This window comes from Pongo abelii, chromosome 9, assembly GCF_028885655.2.
Source record: "Pongo abelii isolate AG06213 chromosome 9, NHGRI_mPonAbe1-v2.0_pri, whole genome shotgun sequence".
Classification (NCBI taxonomy): Eukaryota; Metazoa; Chordata; class Mammalia; order Primates; family Hominidae; genus Pongo; species Pongo abelii.
The window spans coordinates 123,616,104-123,639,873 of record NC_071994.2 but is presented as its reverse complement, the minus strand read 5'-3'; the positions used below and the strand labels follow the sequence as shown (position 1 = coordinate 123,639,873).

The 23,770-nt window shown below is 35.2% G+C and overlaps 1 protein-coding gene across 6 annotated transcripts in view; it reads right to left on the bottom strand.

The window, feature by feature from the left end:
* The window catches only part of ARHGEF12 (Rho guanine nucleotide exchange factor 12), a 154,298-nt gene that overhangs the window by 83,108 nt on the left and 47,420 nt on the right, over positions 1-23,770 (bottom strand). For 4 of the 6 annotated variants that reach the window (XM_002822591.6, XM_009247166.4, XM_009247168.4 and 1 more), the window contains exon 2: positions 1,079-1,102. In XM_002822591.6, the coding sequence (XP_002822637.2) occupies positions 1,079-1,102 (24 nt within the window). Of the gene's footprint in view, positions 1-1,078; positions 1,103-21,832; positions 21,984-23,770 lie in introns of those variants that run through there. The other 2 variants (XM_063728237.1, XM_063728236.1) reach the window with 1 other exon arrangement.

Below are 23,770 nucleotides of genomic sequence, written 5' to 3'. Positions count from 1 at the left end.
TATTATTATTATTACTTCTGGGGCTTAGCCAATTACACTGATCAGATAATGGCTGGGTGAGAAGACCATAACAATAGTACATATGTACACATACACATATTCACTGAAATGCCAAGGTTAGCATTGGATCCTGGACTATGCTGACACTAAAAATCATAAAATATAATAATTAGGAATGACATACTACCTACATTTTAAATAATATTTATGATAAGATAACAGAAGAAATGCTGAAAGCAAAAATACTGAGAAAGAGGCATTTAAGACCTGGAAATGAATAAATACATAGACATGGATATAGGCATAGATACATTTGAACATTCTGGATTTTTTTCTTCACTGTCTTAAAGTAATTAAGACTAGGCTGGGTGCAGTGGCTTACGCCTGTAATCCCAGCACTTTCGGAGGCCGAGGCGGGTGGATCACGAGGTCAGGAGATCGAGACCATCCTGGCTAACACAGTGAAACTCCGTCTCTACTAAAAATACAAAAAATTAGCCAGGCGTGGTGGCAGGCGCCTGTAGTCCCAGCTACTCGGGAGGCTGAGGCAGGAGAATGGCGTGAACCCGGGAGGCGGTGCTTGCAGTGAGCCAAGATCGCGTCACTGCACTCCAGCCTGGGCAACAGAGTGAGATCCCATCTCAAAAAATAAAATAAAATAAAATAAAAAATAAAGTAATTAAGACTAAACCAGTACCAAAGTACATTAACTAAAGGCAATTATAGTCACACAAGTGATAAAACACATCAAAAACTAGCATTCTATTTTCACCTCCCAAGCTACTCATAATTCAAAACAGTCACAAATAGATTTCAAAATTAAGTCTCCTCAGCGTGACCTTAAATATCCTTTTGAACAAACTTTTTAAATGCTTATATTAGAAGTATTATCAAAACAATGCTGTCTTCCAGAAAAAGTAACATCTTTTATATTTTAAATTTGTAAAACATTTTGAAATTTTGAATTACTTGAATACACATTCTCAAAAACCACAAAAATCCACCATAATTTCAAAGGGATGCTTATAATTAAAATATAACCTAAACTTGAGTATGAAGTGCAATTGAGCAAACTTACCTTATAGGTTTTTTGAGGGGAAACCTGAAACAAAGAAAAAATAAGGATAGATGTAGTTATTTTACTTATAAGATTTTGTTACTAAATTTATTCATCCTACTGAACCAGAATAAGAGATTTAAATCTTACGGTAACTTTCCAATAGCAAGAATCAATAAGCTGGAGGAATAAGAAGTTGAACACCATGTTTAAGTATCTTAACTACTTTGTTAAATCTTAAACTGTCAGTGCATTTACCATCAGCTGTCCTAGAATATAGCTTTTCTTTTTAAAAATCCCAATAATAAGAGCAATTGCTAAATTTATAAAGGGCTTACTAAATGCTATGCATTATTTTCACATGTATTATCTTATTTAATCTTGAAAAAAAGAAATCTCTATGAAGAGATATACTTTCCATTTTATAGATTTTTAAAAATCAAGACAAAAAGAAATATTTTGGCATTAAAATATTATTCTCACTGTTTTCCTAGAAGGGAAAATTCCTTCCTTCCCATCACTTCACACTACTTCCCAAAATATCTGGGCACTGATTACTGCACTATTGAGCTATGTCATCGTGATCCTCAATTATTAGGTTTAGATTTAATAACAGATTATCTAGAAAAAAATTAACATTAAAGTAATTATCGGTTACAAAAAATACCTTCCAAAAGTAGAAAACAAAGGGCACTTTCCTGTTTTGTTTTTCTGGGGGGGTCCTATAAGCTGGAAGAACTACAGCATTTCCTCCTGGTTGTCTCTCTTTTAAATGAATACTGCTGGAAGCTTCTTGATAAGCGTTTGATGCTATATATAAATGCTAATCTAAGTCTTCTCAAATATCATCCCACATTTTGATTTCTGTCTTTGAAATTATTTCAACCTATGGCATTTTATGTAAAGATTATTTAGTAATAGGAACAGTACTTTATTAAGAACATCGGTAAAACTAGGGTTTTAAAAAAGCCTATTAGTAAAGACAGTAAGAAATAAACATAATACAATGATACTTCAATGACTACATTTCATTTGGCGGTAGAAACAAAACCTCTAAAGTACAAGCTGACTTACAATTTCCCTTCGACACCTATTTAAACCAAAATTGATCCATAGAAAAAGACAAAGAATCTAAAACCTTTCCTAATCAGTGATAGCATGTTAACTTACAAAGAAGTAGTGGTAATAAGTAAAGGGGGTTCTGGGACAAGATGACACTGCTCTAGAGAACAAACTGACTTTACAAAAGACCACAAAATCTTCAGAAATAGGAGTTCCTAAGCAGTCTGTCCATAATTGTTGAGATGGGAGAGGGAGGGAATGGGAACATGTTTCTTAATTTACAGATGAACATACAAGTTGACAGAAAAGGATTCCAACTGAGTTTCTGCAAAGGATAACAACTGCCATTTATCAACCTTAGGCGCTCGACCTCACAGCCATTATAAAAACTCCTACCCTAAAACAATGCTGCTTGCGTCAGGGACTGCAACATCCAGGGGGATGCTGGTAAAGAATCCCAGAAGTTCCCAGACTACTGATTGTAAACCAGTTTCCTGAGCTATTTTCTCTTACAAGGTAATGAAAAAGGAGAGGAAAAAAGGGGACAAAAATGGAATGAGAAAATGAACAAGGACCACACCCACAGTCCAACTTGCTTATCATAATCTACTTACTACATTCAATAAAGTAGAGATTAAGAACGTCTCAAATAATATTAAAATCATAATTTTTTCTCTAATCATTGAATTCTACTTTAAAGTACCTGCTAAAGCAAATAAATATATGTGTACATATGTGTGTATATATATGCCCATATGCATAAGTAACAATGTCAAGAACCTTCTTGGCTATTTCATTAGTTCTCTCTGCTTCAGCTAGGAAAATCACCAAGATAATCCCATAGTTTTGCAAAATCCCTACCATATGCTGAATATTGAGACAGATGCAATCAGACAGCTGGAAATAGAAAGCTATAACCTCAAAGAAAGCCTGGGGCTAAAGTTGCAGATTTGAGTTATCAACCTACTGATGGTCACTGAAATGTAAAACACCAAGGAAATTTGAAAAAATGCTGAGGCTCAAATTTGGGGGAGAAACTAGCATCTGCATGATTGAGAATGGAGGTAGGAGATTAAGAAAATGAATTAGGAAAGAGAAAAGGCTGTCCCAGAAGGGAAGGAAGAGCAGATAATCCATACTATCAACTGCTACAGAAAGGCAGGTCTGAAAGCTAAAAAGTGGCCAGGTTCTAAGCAACAAATCAGTTCAACCATTAGTCTGATGAAATAAATTCTGGTGAACAAAACTCCTACATTTTTAAGTCCCTGTCCACTGTGTAGTCTAATCATGAAATCGTAACAATATCTTTTGGTTAGATATTTATGTAGAACAGCTGTATGTGATTATGACATAATGTTACAGGTACCTAATGAAACTGCCTGGTTTTTGAAAATATCATATTGATAACTTGGACACTTGGTCAACAATGAATATACTGTGTTTACTTACGTGTGTGTGTATTTTTCTATTAATAGATAGCAAAAAAGTCAAATTCCAAAATGAAGAACGATGATTAATAAAGCAAAGAATTATCAGGAATTTGAGTCACTGGGATATAGTGGCTAGATGCCCTTTTTTTTTTTCTTTTTTTTTCTCCTTTTATTTTTTCGACTAAGTCTCGCTTTGTCACCCAGGCTGGAGTGCAGTGGTGAGATCTCAGCTCACTGCAACCTCCGCCTCCCGGGTTCAAACACTTCTCCTGCCTCAGCCTCCCGAGTAGCTGGGGTTACAGCTGCGCACCACCATGCCCAGCTAATTTTTGTATTTTTAGTAGAGATGGGGTTTCGCCATGTTGGCCAGGCTGGTCTCGAACTCCTGACCTCAAGTGATCCGCCTGCCTTGGCCTCCCAAAGTGCTGGGATTACAGGTGTGAGCCACCGCGCCTAGCCTGCCTTTACTTTTGATTTTGTATACTGAGCACAGCTACATTTTAGAAATCTTAACCAAAGGTCTTAAATGTTCAGAATACGTTTATTCACTCAACTCAGAATACCTTTTCCTTGTTAAATTCTGAGTTCTAATTTTAAAGCCCTATGTGGCCCTTCCCAATGTGTTATTACAGTGTAGAGGGAAATGTGATTTGGTAGTTAAATAACACTTACCCAATAAATAATGTATACTAGAGTAAGACTTACATTTTAACCAAGTTTAATTATTCTAATGAGCATACACAAACACACAATTTTATAACTGGAATAACCCTGTAATATTGTTTAATATTGTTAAAAAATTGCAAAGGACCAGAAAGTTTTGTGTTGTCACATATTTGCTTATAATTAATAGCCTACTAGAAATTGTTTTTTTCTTTTATTGGTTTCAGTGCATAAAGAGCCTTTTGACAATACTTCAGTGAGAAGTGTTCTGAAAGCATATGAGAAGAAATGCTGATATCACACTCAAACCTTAATTCATACCCTTTTCTCTCTCCTCTAGGGTGTTAGATATGTCTTCCCTGGGTTTAGTTATAAAGGAGCATTTGAGACTCTGGTTGGTTCTTCTTAATAAGGAATGGTTGAAATGAAGGGGAGATGGTTAAACAAATTTTTCTTACATTGGATAGTGGTTAAGATTTTGTTAGCAGTCAAACAATGTTACCTATTAAATTTAGAATTATCAAGAATTCCATTAGTAGATACACTCTGATTTTAGCAATGTTAAAATGAGGAGGAAAAAACACTGCAACTTGAAATGAGTGAAATACAGCACCATTTTATTGGAACCCACTCCAGTGAGAAGAGTTACTAGACAAAGAATTCTGCAAATTAGACAACAATTCAGGCAATTTTAAGGCTCAACCATCATAAGATGATGTAAGTATCAGTGCAGAAACTATACTATTGAAAATCAGAAATGGACAGGGTGGGATGGGAATAGTATTATTGATTGTTATAAAAGAAAATTCCCTAAAATTTCAAGGCCTTGGGGGCAACAGACTCCTCAGAAACAAATGTAACTGGGTTAATATTCCAGTTTCATAATTTAACAGGTATTTGAACTTGAACAAGTTGCTTAACCTCTTTAAGCATCTCCTCTAAAACATAATTACTAATACATCTACCTATACCTCACAAATTTGTTTTGGGGATTAAATTAGAAAATAAGAAGCACTGCCTAGCAAGCAGTAACCACTTATGTATTCACTATTAAGAAAAACAAAAATAAAATCTGAGTGTTAGTGATATGTATTCAAATAAGTAGAAAAGAAAAAATAAATTTAAAGACTAAATATTCAAATAAGTTTTTAGCTAAGTAAAATGCATAGAAATATATAATTCAAAGCCAGTGATGAAACCACAGATTTAATTTACCAAGTTGTATCATAGAAAATTCATGTCAATACTTAAACTTCTCAGACGTTACACTGTAAGAGAAAAGATCAGGTTACAATCTGCACTTTAAATTTTCCTGGCAAGTAGGGAAAGTGATTTTTTTCAAACGTAGTGAAACTGTGTTGACCATACCTGCCAGTTACTAGCAAAAAAGTCCATTATTTCCTCATCTCGTTTAAAATATCAAAGGTGATTAAGGCATCCTGTGGGCTGGATTTAAATCAAGTTTTTAATTTATCTGTTTCTACAAAACAATTAGAATGGCTTAAAACATAGTGCTTAAAATTTGAAACTAATATGAATCTGAACTGCCTTGCTCTATTATTATTATTTTTCACAAAATAACAAAATAGCTAAGAGGACATTTGTCTGCAATACATAAGAGCTCTTAAGTATAGGGATTTAGCACATAGTGCTGACTCCAGCTGAACTGCTAATTCAATCTTTAGTTCTCTGGACAGTAAGATTCACAGAACCAAAAGTATTAAGTGACCACTCACTTACCTCACAACAACAACAAAATAAACAGTCATAAATCCTTTCGCCAGTTACAATTTATAACTGGTCTAGCTTAGAGCCATTAGAAGAACTAAAAATTGTGGAATTGGGAAAAAAAACTGAACATTATCTACAATAGCCATACTGCCATACTTTTTTATTAGCATACAGAACCAAAGCATGAAAAGTGGCTAGGAGAGCTGGCATTAAAACACTAGTTATATCCGAAGGACTATAAAACAGAAGCTACAGTTGACAGAATGACTCATGGAGAATTTCCCATGGTGTTCTTTGTTTTAAGCCTCTGGACCTTGCAACACAAACCACAGACAGGCAGGGACCAAAGAGCTCAGTTCTGGTGCAAAATCCAAAAATGATTCACTAGCATGTAATATAAAATCTCAAATTACCTTCTTAAATATAGCTTAGTATACCACCACTTTTACTGAAGAGCTTAAATGCACAACAGCCCCTTAGTTAGGCTCTCTTACTTCCTGGACACACTTTGACAAATCAAATAGTAAATTTTTTTCTAAATTACTTTCATTCCCTCTGCTGGAGCTATTATAGATTGACTATTAGTTGTTGCTGACTGATAAATGTAGTTCACAATTAATGTAACACCTTATTAGAGACTTTCATTTCTTCATTGACCATCTGGAAAATTATCACTTTTGTGAATATTTCTTAAAATGTTTCTCCACCACTTTCATTTGTGATCATGAGTATCTGATTACTAGTACCTTATACTTTTTTTTAAAGACTATATTCACTTCAGAAAACCAAGTAAAAAGAACTGCCAGAAAAGTATGAGATCCTCAAAATACTTAAACAAGTATCCTCACCTCAGTAAACACCATGCAAACCATCAAATCCATGCTTTATGGAAGAGATATTAATGTCATTTAACAAATGTAAATAAACTGGACTCTACAAAATGATCTCATGACTTATAAAACAGGGGCAATGCATGATTCTGTTTGCTAGGAATTTAAATCTTCATCTCATTTCACATTTCTCTACTTCAGAATACACTGGTAAAAATAATAAAAATAAGAGTAGAAAAAAAGTCCTCTTAATCAACGATGGCATTTTTCCCATAAATATTGTATATAAAATATATTATGATTAAATGTTTAACAATCTATAAACTGAAGTGAGAACAGGTGAACAAAATTTGTTAGGACAGGCTGCTTTCTACACATTTGCCAAAAGATACAAATGTACTTCCGAAAAAGTAGAAAGTCTTAGCTTTTACGTGTCGTTGAGACACGCTCCAACATACAGTGTTTACTTTTCAGTCTGAGTTTGAGAACTTTATTTAAATGCAAAATTAAAATAAAAAATACTAATAATATTTTACTTTTTTGAATAAACATAGAGCATTCTATGATTTAAAAAAAGAGTACTACTCAAAATTTAAATTCTGACATTACCACTTTAAATCACAGTATATTTGCAGTTTGGTTGCATTTTTTATTGAAAAAACCTAAGGCATTCATAAAAATATCATTCTGCAGCAAGAAAAAGTGATTCGACAAGTTAATTATAATGACTTATCTTATGTATTAAATATGTCTTACTGTGTGCCAAAAAAATCACAGGAATAGGAATCTTTTATTTCTGAAATCTCAGGAGAAGGGAAAACAACCAAAACTATACTAACCCCAAATCACAGAGTATTTATTCATGATCCTACCTTCAGGTGTTACAGTTGGTATGCATTCATTGGCTGAGTACAAAGAAGCCCAACCACAGTCATACATATGCCAGAAAGCTAAACAGACAAGGATTTGCCAAAAAATCATCAAGGAAACCCAGGAAATCAGAAAAGTATAAACTTAGTTCTCATGTGCTCTAAAAATGTGTACCATCTCCTCGAATTAACTTGACATAGATCTATTTATCTTTCTTTTCTTTCTTTCTTTTTTTTTTTTTGGAGACAATGTCTCACTCTCTCACTCAGGCTGGAGTGCAGTGGCACAATCATAGGTCACTGTAACCTTGAACTCCTGGGCTCAAGGGAATCCTCCCGCCTTAGCCTCCTAAGTAGGTAGGACCACAGGTGCATGCCACCACACCCAGCTAAATTTTTTAAGAATTTTTTTGTAGAGACCAGGTCTTGCTGTGTTGCCCAGGTTGGTCTCAAACTCCTGGCCTCAAGCAATCCTCAAGCCTCAGCCTCCCAAAGCACTGGGATTCCAGGCATGAGCCACTGTGCCTGACTATATAGGTCTATTTCTTATGGAGAAATAAAAACCTTATATATTAATACTTTCCAAGTAGAACTCTAATGGAATAAAGATTGAACATATTTCCTGTTTTGTACTCAGAATTTTTTTAATTATATAAGAAATGTATTATGGGTAATATGTAAAATTTAGAGGCTATACGAATATAAAATACAGGTAAAGATAAAACTAAAAAAACTGATCACAACCAATATCATTACAATTAAATCTTCTATATAACACCTTCTGCATTAATAGAAAGCATTTTCTTCTGCAGAAATTCTTTTTCATTAAAAATACTTTTATTGGCTATAGTTATAACAAATGCTGTAATTAAATATTTGGTTTTGTACTAAAGAGTGTTCTATTCACAAGTGCTCTGGTTCTGGTGTCAAACATTACCAATTCCTCAATCAGAACTAGCAATCCACTTAGTTTATCACACACAAAAAACACACTTTCTGCTGTCAAATCTGAATACCCCAGACTTTCAAACCACCATCGATAAAAGGACCTCTGATTTTATGAGGAAAAGATGAGGAAATTAATTATATGCATGCCATTTTACACTTGCTTTTACAAAAGCTTTTCTTGACCCAAAACAAAGAAATCACAAGTGGGATATACTCTTATCAGTAACAATGGCTCACCACAGCACTGAATTTGAAAGGTTGGAGGATGAGTGTTTTAGGAATTCTGACATTCCTCTTACAACATCTCAGAATTGGGAATCACTGCTCTACAAAGTTCACTGTGTAACACTGACATTCAGTTATGTTTTCTCCGTTAGCTGTTACAAATGTGGCTTATCCTAACATACTTAACACACAAGACCACCGACACTAGTAAATCTGTTACTAATATTTTTTATAACATTTTCAAGATAATTCCTCTCTCAAGGGATTGAGTAATGAGATTGCCGTTTTTCCAAACTGTAGTTTCCTATAAAGCAATGGTTCTCTCTGCCTTTTCAATATAAAGATATGTCTCACTTTCTTTATGTCCAAAGAAGTACATGTATAAACTTTTAAAAACTAAAGACAAAATAGTAAACAAAAATCACCCATAATCCCAACACCCAGCATTGTTATGCATATATATCCCAAGATGGGATATATATATCCCATCTTTTCCCAAAATAGAGATAGATTTCTGTATACAATGTTTAAAAGTTCTTTTCATAAAAATTAAAGCATACTGGACATATTGATAACTTTAACTTAATAAAATATCAACATATGTTTACAATATTAAATATTTCACTACAGTGCTGGTTTTAAACTGTGCTCTATAAAATTCTAGAGGTTTAAAAGAGGTCCCTCACAGAGCGGGAGTGTGTAGATGGGGCTCCAGACTTCCCACATATCAGAGCTGCTTTGTTTTTTATTTATTCTATATATTGAACTTCCAAATCAGATAAAGATTTAAAAAACATAGTTCTAAATAATTCTTGATAACTGCAAAGTATCCTGTGATATGGCTATTTAATTAAGAAGTTCCCTTTTGTAAATATTTAGGCTGGGTCTAATTTTTCAGCATAATAAAGAATGTTATAACAAATATCCTTGTAACCCAAGTTCTACACTCCCCCTTGATTTCTTTCTTGGGATGAATTCATTTATAGTAAGGAATCCAGATGGGAGTTTGGACTAGAAATGACAGGAGTTTCTGTGGGTACTAGGTCAACAGAAAAGAGAGGACACACTCCTCCCCTAGATCAATTCCATGAACTCATGTCAAATCTTTATGGAAACAGCAGCAGAAGCTGAAGAAGCTTGTTTTGGCAACAGACCTTGTAAGACAAAGGGCCAGGGTAAAATTATTTTAATGCCCAAGTGACAAAGTGTGGCACAAAATCGGTGAGAGAGACTCTCTCCCTATTTCTGTTGAAAGTAGAAAACAAACACACAAACAAAACCCAGGGATATACATAATAGCAATTATTATACTATCCACAAACTGAATAAATGCCCAAAGCTACAATTCATAATATTTTTAGGAAAATTTGTATTTTGTTAATGACAACACCAACATATTGGAAGAGTAAATGTAAATGTGGAAGATGCATTTCTTAGGTAGTATGTGAAGAGCACTAAATGCATATAGAGAGTCTCAGTTTCTCTGTATTAAACATGAAAGCAGTCCTAATTGGGAACCATTATATTTGTTGTGGGTTGAATTGTGTTATCTCCAAAGACATGCTGATGTCTTAACTTCCATACCTGTGTGACTTTATTTGGAAATTAGGTCACTGCCCATGCTCATGGTATCATATCTAAGAAATCTTTGCCTAATCCCAAATCACAAAGATTTACCTCTACATTTTCTCCTAAGAGCTGAGTGACTTTCTATTTTACTTTTAGGTCTACAATATATTTTGTAATAATTTTTATATAGAGTGTAATATCCAATTGAAATCCAATTGTTCCAGCACCGTTTGTTGAAACTGAATTGCCTTTTGCACTTTTGAAAATCAGTTTTCCATATATACGTGGGTCTATTTTTGGAATACCACAGGGGTGAAGTACCCTTTTCATCACCCATCAGAGGATATATGACACCAATATGACTTAACACTAGTAATGTTAACTTTGGTCATTTGGTTAAGGGAGTGTTTGCTCGACGTCTCCCTGTAAAGTTACTATTTTTCCCTTGCCATATTTTTTTCTTTGAAGAAGTCACTAAGCCCAATCCACACTAGCATCTGAGAGGATTAAGCTCCATCTCCTGGAGGAATAGGAATCTACGTATACTATTTGAAATTTTCCTGTAAGGAAGATTTGTGTTTTCTCACCCATGTATTTATGTAATCATTTTTATCAGTATGGGCTCATGTATGTTTATTTTAGACTTTGAGTTCTAATCCAATACTACGTTATTTATTCTCTTGCTCAAATTCTTCCAGTTTATGCCACTGAAATGCTCTCACCCTTCTGTTTGAGCACTTTCTTGTTTGTGGCACTACAAGGCACTCTAGGTTCAACTTGCATTTTCCCTGTTGCAGCCTTAGAGTCAACCATTTCTCCAAGGAGTTATTTTATTGGAGAGTGATATTTAGTAACCAAGATCCAGGAGCTGGCTGCGCTCACTGCTACTGAGATGTCACCACTTCTAGGCCCTCTCAGCAGAGAGAGCAGAGAAATGAATGTGTTATACTAACTGGGGTATACATATACATGATATGGTCTGGCTGTGTCCCCACCCAAATCTCATCTTGAATTGTAGCTCCCATAATTTCCATGTTGTGGGAGGGACCTGGTGGGAGGTAATTGAATCATGAAGCGGGGGGGTCTTTTCCCATGCTGTTCTTGGGATATTGAATAAGTCTCACCAGATCTTACGGTTTTATAAAGGGGAGTTCCCCTGCACGAGCTCTCCTTGCCTGCTACCATGTAAGACATGACTTTGCTCCTCATTTGCCTTCTGCCATGATTGTGAGGGCTCCCAAGCCATGTGGAACTGTGAGTCAATTAAACCTCTTTTCTTTATAAATTACCCAGTCTCAGATATGACTTTATTAGCAGTGTGACAAGAGACAAATACAACATATCTATAATTGTTTCTGTAGCTATCCATATATCTGTATCTATATTAAGCTCAGCATGAGTTCATACTGATATCTCTAATTCTAATCTAATTCCATCAGGTTCATTCCAGTCTTCTCTCTTGCTTAGCTCCTTTGAGACAGTGAGAAACCTAGTTACCACCATTTACCATCCATTTACTTACATTGCCTGATTTTTGTAAGGTGAACCAATCTTGCACTCCTGGGATAAACCCTACCCGGTCATTACACACACATATGTACATGCGGAGTGCATATATTTTTTATGTATTTTCCTGTTTTATGTATATGTAATATATATTTACATATTGTATATATATTGTTGGAATTTATAAAATTATCAACCATATTCCATCTAAATTGTTAAATTTATTGCCATAAAGCTATTCATAATGCTCCCTTATCTTTTTTTTTTTTTTTTGAGATAGAGTCTTGCTCTGTTGGCCAGGATGGTGTGTAGTGGCACCATCTCAGCTCATTGCAATCTCCACCTCCTGGGCTCAAGCGATTCTCATCCTTCAGCCTCCCAAGTAGCTGGGATTACAGGTTTGTGCCACAATGCCAGTTAATGTTTGTATTTTTAGTAAAGATGGGGTTTCACCATGTTGGCCAGGCTGGTCTTGAACTCCTTGCCTCAAGTGATCTGCCCACCTAGGCTTCCCAAAGTGCTGGGATTACAGGCGTGAGCCACTGCACCCAGCCTCCCCTATTTTTTTTTTAATATCTGAAGAATCTGTAATGATGTCACCTCTTTCATTTATGATATTAGTAATGTGTGTCTTCTCTCTTTTCATCCTGATCAGCTGGCTAGAGGTTTAATAATTTTATTAATTTTCTCAAAAGAACCAGATTTGGGGTTAATGTTCGCTACTGTTTTCCTGTTTTCTACTTCAGTGATTCCTGCTTTCATCTCTATTTTTTTTTCTTCTGCTTGCTTTGGTTTTAATTTGCTCTTCTTTTTCTAGTTTCTTAAAATGAAATTGGTCAGGTGGCTCACACCTGAAATCCCAGTATTTTGGGAGGCCGAGGCAGGAGGATTGCTTGAGCCCAGGAGTTTGAGACCAGTCTGGGCAACACAGTGAGACCCCATCTCTACTAAAAAAAATTAGTGGGGCACACCTGTAGTACCAGCTACTTGGGAGGAGAAGGTGGGGACAGCCTGAGCCCAGGAGGTTGAGGCTGTAGTGATCAAACCACTGCCCTTGAGCATGGACAACAGAGTAAGACCCTGTCTCAAAAAAAAAAAAAAGAAGTTGATGTCATTGATTTTAGACCTTCTCTCTTTTCTAATAGGTGTTTAAGGCTGTAAGTTTTTATGTAATGCTTTAATGGCAACCAACAAATTCTGATATGTTGTGTTTTCATTTTCATCCAATACAAAATACTTTGCCATTTCCGTTTTTATTTCCACTTTGACTAAGAATTGTGTTATTTATTTTCCAATATTTGGAGACTTTCCAGAGATCTTTTATTGATTTCTAATTTAATTCCATGGTGACCAGGAAACATACTTTGTATGACTTGAATCCTTTTAATTTATTGAAATTTACTTCACAGCCCAGAATTTTGTCTGTCATGGTAAATGTCCCATGTTTGCTTGCAAACATGGAAAAAAAAAAGTATTTGGTTGTTGGCTGGAATGTTCCAAAAATGTAATTAAATCAAATTGGTCAACAGTATTGTTTAAGTTCTCTATATTCTTGCTTATTTTATCTACTTTGATCAATTACTGAAAAACGGATACTAAAATAACGGACAACGTTTGTAGATTTGTCTATTTGTCCTTTCAGTTATGTCAGCTTTTGTTACATGAATTTTGAAGTTTTGTTATTAGGTGTATACATGCCTAGATATGTCTTCTTTTTAAATTGACCCTTTTATCAGTACGAAATTACTTTTTTTATCCCTGTTGATATCCTATAATCTTAAATCTACTTTATCTGATATTAATGTGGTCTAGTTTTCCTTTGATGTAGATTAGCAGGACACATCTTTTTCCATCCTTTTACTTTTAAACAATGTGTATTTTTAATTTTAAGGTGTGTTTCTTGTAGCATACAGTTGGGCTTTGCTGTTTCATCTAAACTGATAGTCTATACATTTTAATTGGGGTGTTTGGACCATTTACCTTTAGTGTGATTACTAATGTATTTAAGTCTATCATCTTGCTATTTGTCTCATCTGTTGTTTCCCTTTTCTCTTTTTCATCTTTTAAATGAAATTATTTTAATCAACTGATTTTTAAAACAATTTTAATATTCTGTTAATTTGTCTGGCTCTCTCACTAGATTTTAAATTATTTGAAGGCAAGGACCACATTCTATTTGATTTTGTATTCTACTTAACTATCATGGTGCTGAGCATATGCCTGACAATTCAATACATTTTTACTACATGAATTCACTCATTCCATACATTTTTATTGAGAACTACAGAGGATATAAGTTACCCCAGAAATCACAGCCTTCCTTCTAAGAGAACTCCGATTTTATTCGGTTATCTACTATTCCTCTCAGAGTCCAGATGACTCAGGTCAAGCCAACCCCATCTGTAGCAACAGTGATGGGCCTTTTTGGCATAACAGTAATTCCATTCTTGGGTAAGCAATTTGGTTCCAAAAAAGCCAATAAAAGTAGAAACAAAGTTCACTGGTGGTATCTATGAAAGTATCTCCTTATTCTTGAGAGAATGATGTGAAACTTCTTTCTCTCCCTCTCACTGAACCTGAGTGAAGAAGCAAGCAGCCTTAACAGCTACTTCGCATTCATCTTTAAGGACTAGTTTAGGATGAGGCTGATTTTGATGGCAAGAGTGTAAGGATGGAAAGCATCTGAGCCCTTGACATAGTTACGTCCCTAAATCAAAAATCTCTGAAGCCTACGTCTAGATTTCTTTTTTATGTGAGCCAGTAAATGCGTTACTGCTTAAGTCAGTTTGACTTGTGTTTTCCGTTACAGGCAGCCAAGTACATACAAAGTTACACAAACACCAACCTATGCCAGGAGGTTCAAGACACTGGAGGTTATGTTAATGAACAGATAAGGTCCTTGCTCTCAAGCAGCTTACATTCCACAGGAGGAAGATAAACACCACAAAAAAATAATTGTACCAAAGAATTTCAAATCGTGGTAAGTGCTATTGAAAAAAGATATTATTTGACTAAATACATTAATTGAGTTTATTGAAAAAAGACCTTAGAGGCATTTGAGCTGAGGCTTAAATGAAGGAGCAGCCACGGGAAGATCTGGGCCACAGAATCACAGGTAAAGGACACAGCTAGTACGAGAGTCACAAAGGATAGCAGATTAATGTATTCGAGAAATACAAAGTCCACTGTGGCTTAAGCATAGAAAATGACCAAGAGAGTAGTAGAGTAGTGCTGAAATGAGATCCCCAGAAGTAGACAGGGGCCAGCTAATGTAAGAATGTGAACCACAGAAACAGGCTTAGAGTTTATGCATAATATAATGGAAAACCACTGGAGAGTTTTACATCATGATCTAATTTGAACACTAAGGAAGTTAAGTACAGTCTGTTTACAGTTTGTTTTGTCTCAAACATCAAATACTTATGCAGCATCTAATATGTGGAAAACACTGCATAAAGTTTATAATGTTGATATATTATTTCTCTCCCTCACTCCTCAAGCAAGAATTTCACATTACCTTGAAGGTAGATTTTTAGAAAAAAGAGAAAAATAAGAAGAAACTAGCAAAGAATGGGAGGCGCTATTAAGTTGTCCTTTCTACCCTAATTTCTCTAGATTATGTCTGAAACTTATAGTTTTTGTTCTGTTTTTTAAAGCATAACAAGACTGAGAGGCAATCTGGTAAACTTAGAACTATAGTTCAGCCATTAGTCTCTGCCCAGGCAAGTGTTTCAGCCTTGTTCTAACACAAGTATTTGGATTTTTCCAAGAGCTGATGTCAGGGCTTTTCACAGAGACAGAACAGCATTTATAGGCTAGAGAAGGAAAAAGGGTTTCCCCAGCAGCTATGCTCAATGTGGCCTTTGTACTGCTCCACTGCCAAAGGCAGGAAGACCCTGCTAGATAGAGCTATTTAATTCCTGGAAAAAATTCTACCCTGGAAGGGTGGAGGATGGTGATTGGCCAGATTCCCCATTAAGGAAACATAGCTTAATTTTCTATCAAATTAAACCCAAATTTAAATAAGCTCATCATCAGAACAAAGGTTTCTTAATTCTTATTAGAAAAAAATCATTCTGTGGAACTTGTATATAAGGAAGAGATGAACCAGCTAGAATAAACATACATTATAGAGGTAAGGAACAATACAGTAAACTGTGTCACATTTCCTGGGGTTAGCTTCCCCAGCTTGGGAAGAATGGTTAAGTGAAGAACACTCAAAAGCCTCAAACTACATTTGGTAGTCAAAAATTATGCTAGGTGATAGCTTCAAACACATCACCCATTATCTATAAGAACAATAATTAACAACTAAAATCGTTACAATAATAGCTAAAACTTGAGTAGCTTTACTTGCATACTTACAGTATCTATGTATTCTATAATCTTAAATCTACTTTATCTGATATTAATGTGGTCTAGTTTTCCTAAACTAGTACTGTTCCTAAAACAGTATCTGCTTTAAGTACTTTTTATGCATTAATTCATTTAATTTTAACAATAATTCTATAAGTAAAATGTTTAGCCTTGTTTTATTGAAGAGAAATGTGGGGTTCTGAGAGGTTAAGTAACATATACAAGTTACATAACTAGTGGAAGAGGGAGCTTAGATTCAATACCTCACAGTCTAACTAGAACCCTTGCTTTCAACCCCTGGACTACCACCTTACAAGAGAAACCATTATCATCTTCCCTTTGTACAGTTTTTTATTAATAGTTAACCAAAAGCTTTCACAAGTGAGACTCAGAAAACTAGATCTAGTCTAATGACAAGATACTTAGGTAGAAAGGTATTCACATCCCATATAGTTTTAGGAAAAGATAAGCCAATAGAAAGAACTCCCAATCCTACACAATCTGTATCTCCTAATCCCAGAGCTCAGTGGATAATTCAGTTAATATCTATGTGCCATATGGGCAACTTGCCAGCTATACATTTAAAGAGAAACATGTCTCCACCTGAATGGCAACATTCCTGCAAACCACTCATTCCTTCAATAAATATGTGTTCAATTCCAGGTAAAGATGGGAGAGAGCAAAAGCAATTCTATTCCATCAGCATTCCTCAATACTAAAAGCAAAAATAGAAGGCAGGAGGAACATGAAGGAAATGATTATGATCTCAAACCATTAACTAAAAAACATACTTGCCAAATCTGTTAAATTCTGGAGTGATACCAAGGAAGTCTGGTAGGCTTTGACCAGGAAACGGATTTCCCTAAACATAAAGATCACAGACCTGAAATGTAGATCCAACTATCCTTTGATTAGAAAGGCACTACCCAGGTGTGCGAATAAAACAAAGGAGTAGGGGACACTGTAGAGACCCGGAACAGCAGGAGGAGATAAAATAAAGAAAAATAATATGACACATTCTTAGATTTAGGACACTCTTGGATATCGAAGGGTTATCTGCACTCCCATGTTTTTTGCAGTACTATTCACAATAGCCAAGATCTGGAAGCAACTTAAGTATCTATCAACAAACAAATGGATAAAGAAAATGTGGTACATATACACAATGGAGTACTATTTAGCCATAAAAAAGAATGAGTTCCTGTCATTTGCAACAAGATGCATGGAAATGGAGGTCATTATGGTAAGTGAAATAAGCCAGCAACAGAAAGACAAACTTCACATGTTCTCACTCATTTGTGGAAGCTAAAAATTAAAACAACTGAACTCATGGAGACAGAAAGTAGAAGGATGATTATCAGAGGCTGGGAAGGGTAGTGGAGGGTGATTATAGTAAAAAATAATTTAACTGTACATTAAAAATAACTAAAAGAGTACAACTGGATTGTTTGTAACACAAAAGATAAATGCTTGAGATGACACATACCCCATTTACCCTGATGTGATTATTACACATTGCATGCCTATATTAAAATGTCTGATGTAATCCATAAATACATACACTTACTAGGTATCCACAAAAATTAAAAATAAATTAAAAGACTACCTGAAAATGCATCACAGACCTAAAAGTAAAACCCAAAACTATAAAACTAGAAGCAAAGAGGTGTGACCTTGGGTTAGGCAAATATTTCTTAGATATAGCAAAAGCACAATCTATAAAAGAAAAAATGATAAATTAGAATTCAAAGTTTAAAACTTTTGCTCAAGGAAATGTGAATTATATCTCAATAAAAGTATTAAAGAGAGAAAGAGGATGCTAAAAAAATGAAAATACAAGCCACAGGCTGGGAGAAAGTATTTCTAAATCACATATCTAAAAGGACTTATGGCCGGGCACAGTGGCTCATGCCTGTAATCCTAGCACCTTGGGAGGCTGAGGCAGACAGATTACTTGAGGTCAGGAGTTCGAAACCAGCCTGGCTAACATGATGAATCTCCATCTCTACTAAAAATAAAAATAAGAATAAATTAGCCAGGCATGGTGGTGGGCACCTGTAATCCCAGCTACTCGGGAGGCTGAGGCAGGAGAATCGCTTGAACTCAGGAGGAGGAGGTTGTAGTGAGCCAAGATTGCACCATTGCACTCCAGCCTGGGAAACAAGAGCAAAACTGTCGCAAAATAAAATAAAATAATAAAAATAAAAGCACTTATATCCCAAACATATAAGGAACTCTTACAACCCAATAATTAAAAGCTCAATTAAAAACAAGATTTGAACAGACAATCCACAAAAGAAGACATATGGATGATAAAATAGGCACATGAAAATATGTTTAACATTTTTAGTCATCAGATGAAATGCAAATAAAAACTACAATATGATACCATCACACACACAGTAAAATGGCTAAAATTAAAAAGACTGACAAAACCAACTATTAGTGGAGTTGTGCAGCAACTGGAATGTTGCTAATGGGAATGTAACACAATACAGCCACCTGGAAATACAGTTTGGCAATTTCTTAAAAAGTTAAAATATATACCTACCACATAATCCAGCCATTCCACTCCTAGGTGTTTACCTAAGAGATGAAAGCTTATGTACACACAAAAACCTGTACATGAATGTCCAAAGCAAACTTATTCCTTCCTAATAGTCTAAAACTTGAAACAACCCAAATGCCCATCAACAGCTGAATGGATAAACTGTGGTATATCCACACAACGGGATATCATTCAGCAATAAAAAGAAATGAACTACTGATACACAGGAATACAGACAAATCTCAAAATAATTATGCAGAGTAAAAGAGACCACATAGGAAAAGCACAAACTATGTGAGTTCACTTACAAAAAGACAGGCAAATTAATCTATAATGACAAGAAAGCAAGCAAGAAAATTCAAACTACTCTATAAGGACCAAAGACAAGTCAATGGGTACACCTGGGGATAGGTGAGGAGGGGTGGAGGGAGGGAGAAATTATGAAAATGCACAAGGAAAACTTTGGGGTGAATATGTTTATTTTCTTAATTGTGCTGATAGTTTCCTAATCATGTATATATATCAAAACCTATCAAATTATACTCTAACCATAGGCAGTTTATTATACACGAATTACATTTCAATAAAACTGTTAAAACTCTCAAGAAGCCTAATGTTTAAATGAAACAAAACTACCAGTAAACGTTATGTTATACCTTACGAAATATCTTTTAAGCAAAAGACTCAATGGTCTGAATATTTTCTACTCACTGTAAATTTACAGCATTTGAGACTATACAGTGACACATAAATAAACAAAAAAGAAACTTTGCTGCTTTTTTTCTTTGCTTATATGGGATGCTTTAGTAAAGTACTTTCAAATAGAACACTGGGTAAACAAATCTATGGTTAGCAAGTTCTATACTACCAATAATTTTGTATGGGGGATTTCCAGCAAACTTCAGATTACTTGACTACACTTGATTGTTTCGTAGGTGTTCTTCTTTTTAAGATTCTTACACTTAGTTCCTTAAAGGATCACTGTAATAGAAAGATTAATAATTTTGGCCCCCAGGGAATCTTTTGGTGTTAAGAATTATGAAGTTATTTATTTTGCCAATGTACTATACAAGTCTATTATTTATTCATTCATTCAAAAAATTAGTTTATAACTGCATACTATGTAGCCAGGCTCTAGTCTAGGTCCTTGTGACATATTTGGGGGAAGGGAAGAAGGAAGATGACAGACAGTAATAATCTTAATAAATAAATGTATATTGTATGTAATATGTTAGAGATGATATGCACTCTATCACCCTCACCCTCCCCACCACACACAATCCAACATGTACAGCAGATTATGAAGGATCAGTAATGGAAACTAAATATAATAAAAACACTAAAGTAATGAGACCATGGTCTATTTTCCATAGACCATATGTGAAAATCTCTTACACTGAACAGAATCATGAACCAAGGTTGCCTAGTCCAACCCTCACACTTTACAGACGATGTTAAATGATTTGTTCAATCACTCAGTTCTTGGCATAGATTAAAGATTAGGATCCCCATCTCCTTTTCACTCATGGCATCACTATTTGTGATGTCAAATAATCATGATAAAATGCTTTAATCTACTCATATACAAACAGTGGAAAGAGCTTTAGAGTCTGACTGACCCAGGCTTCATCACTTCATGGCTTTGTTACTTATGGTAAATCACTTAATCTCTCAAAATGTAAATTTTCTCATCTATAAAAGGGAATGACAATTTTTGTTTGCTTGTTTGGACTAATGTGCATGCGATAACAAGAATGATAATAATTTCGTCACTAGGTTGTTATGAGGATTAAATGTAGTAGCTTATGTTAAACACCTACATGTCAGTACATAAATATATAACACTGCAATACTTATATGCTTGCACCAAAAATGGTACATCATATGCATGAGTTTTTTATATCCTCTACTAGACTATAAACCTGATATACATCTAAAGAACCTAGCATAATGTAAATGCTCAGTAAGAATTTGTTGATGTGTTAATACTTCTGAGGAGTCAAACAGCTTTCAAAATGTGGCAAACAGTATGATAACTCATATCACCATGATGGAAATAATCAACTTAACTGAAAGCTCCATAATACGCTTCAACATGTTTTCAGTCTGTCTTTCCTAAATAGAGAAGTCTGTAGCACTTAAATGCTTTTTAATGTCACAAATTATGGTCCTAGCTCTTTCTGTCCACAAGAAAATAATTCTCACCATGAAAAATACTTTCAAGAGAAAACCAAAAATATCTTCAGCATTTTATATTACTTCTTTTCACATTCACCACTTGGTTCCCGTATTTACAGCTATAATTGGAAAGAAAAAGAAAGCAGAATGCAATTCCAATCCCATCACAGCAACTCGGCAGCTTCTTCAAATTTATAATCAACATTTTAGCTGACAAGAGCAAAAATACCACAAACTGAACAAAGGATAAAATAATTCAAGTTGATAAGATTGTTTGGTGCCATGGATACCACCTTTTCCAATGATTATATATTTCAATTCAGTTTCCAATGCAAAAACAGGAAGATTACTCTGTAAAAACACTCCCTTCCCCCACTGTAATATTCATCCCCACCCCCTATATCCCATCCATGGTCTCTTGGGTATCAAAGGGAAACAACCATCCTGAAGCATGAGATAATTAAATCACAATTCACAGAATAATACGTCAAAGTCTCTAAGATTCAAGAGAGGTTATGCCAATTCAGTTCTAAAAAGGTAACACAAGAATGCTGCATCCTATTCTTTTGAATAAAGATATCCTTGCAATGCTGGATGTAAAAACCTTTGTTCTAAAGCTAAGCAATTAAGGCACGGGTTTTCAAAACTAGGAATTTTCTTCCTTAGGTCAAATTAGGTTTTTTAAAACATGATAAGAATCCTAAAAGCTGTTGTGACAAATAATAATGAACAATGTAAAAATATCCTTTTCCTGTTTATTTTATTCCTGTTACAGGTACATCCCTTTCACTGAAGCTATTTTTCTACCATTTTGCTCCATTTTATACACGACCCAGAAAACAAAGACTGCAGTAGATTACCTGGATCACCGGACAAATCAGCAGACAAGCAAAAGCTCAAAAGGCTCGTTTCCATGGAGTAGAAGAAAATGAAATCCTCACCAAAATACCACTCCCTTAGCAATCCTAAGCTTTTTCTTTATATATACATTCGACATCCTTGGAAAGGCATTTGTCAGATGATTTTACTGACCACAAGAGGGATGATAAGAAGAAACCCCACCTCTTCTCCCACCCCCAATCATCTACCATCATCATTCGAAGCCCAACACTGCGCTGCTAATGGAAAGACAGAGAACAGCATCCATGTACATCTCCCTAGAATATCACTCAGGAAAATATATATAATATAAAGAAAGCAAGGATTTGGCTGATAATTCTCTAGCAGAACAGGCCAAATAGCTCCCATAAAATTAAAAATACTTGCAAAAAAGATCCAATTATAAAGCCACAAAAAAACCCTAATTTTCTTCTTGAATACAGTATGATTTTTAAATTGGGAATTTCCCAAATACAGTGCCAAAAAATGGAGTCCCTCAAATACCTTAAAATTCGGTTGTTGTTACTGCTCCTTTTCCTAACAGATAAACCAAATGAGTTAGGATTTACAAAAAAAAAAAAACAAAAAACTCTCCTTTTGTTGCTAGTATTACCCCTTCAAAGAGAATCTGGGACAGGAGGTGGGAGTAGAGGAGAAACAGATTTAAGACATGGGGGGAGGAAAAATATTTTCTGCCCCAATAAGCCTAATTAAATCTGTAATCAAGACTGGGAGGATTGAAATTTCTTCATGCTACTCTGTCTGTTTGTGTTTGATTATTGTGAATCTTCCCAGGTCTCAAACTATGCCCTAGGCATTATGTCTGGCATTCTGTTAACTAGCAGCCTGGCCTCTTACAGTAGAATGAGGGAGGAACAAGAGACAGACTCATGCAATCTAATCCCTAGAAGCCATGTAATTTTGCCAAAACAATAATTTGCCTCAAACACTGCTCTAAAAAATGCATTGCTATACTAAGAAGACTCAGCCTCTACTTTCCTTTTCTGAAGCATCAACCCAACTTGACAATTTGCAGGCACACAATTTCTGGGATCAATATATAAGTAATGAATGAAAAACATGTTGTTTTATAAAACATATTCCTTAAAATATTTGAATACATCTAATTTTAAGTTAAATACCAGTAATCACTCTATCCACATGAGTTATAGCTCAAGGTTCTGTGAATTTTGAAGGAAATCACAGAACCTCAAAACTACAGTTAGTGATCTATGAAGAATCGGCTTTCAGGGAACACATACCTTGGCAAAGGTAGTCGCCTTGTAAGTAGTTACTAAAGAAGTAGTTACTGATTAAGAAAATAGTCTAGATTTGCTAAAAACAAATCAGACTAGACTACTGACTGTGGCTATCATTAGACTTCCTCCACCTGTACCGAGGTCTCATGTTTCTCTGATGCTTGGCACTTTCTGACCAGCCCAAGTATCCTAAGAAACACGAAGCTACCCATATGTCAAAGCCTGTGTTGGCTGATGAGGCAATTTCTCACACAGGACAGCTTAGAACTTGAAGCCAACTAATTTCATGTCTCAACATCTCTATCATCCTAGATCACCAAACAAAACTTTAGTCATCCATTAATCATGTGACATATCTAACAAAATCTTCCACTGTTCCCCTCTCTATCAAACTTTTTCACTGTGTACTCTAGGACAGGGGTCTCCAACTCCTGGGCCACAGACAATACTGATCCATGATCTGTTAGGAACCAGGCCATACAGCACGAGGTGAGCAAGTGAAGCTTCAGCTGTATTTACAGCTGCTCCCCATCACTCTCATTACCACCTGAGCCCCACTTCTGTCAGATCAGTGGCAGCATTAGATTCTCAGAGGAGCAGGAACCCTATAGCAAACTGCACATGAGAGAGATCTAGGTTGCACACTCCTTATGAAAATCT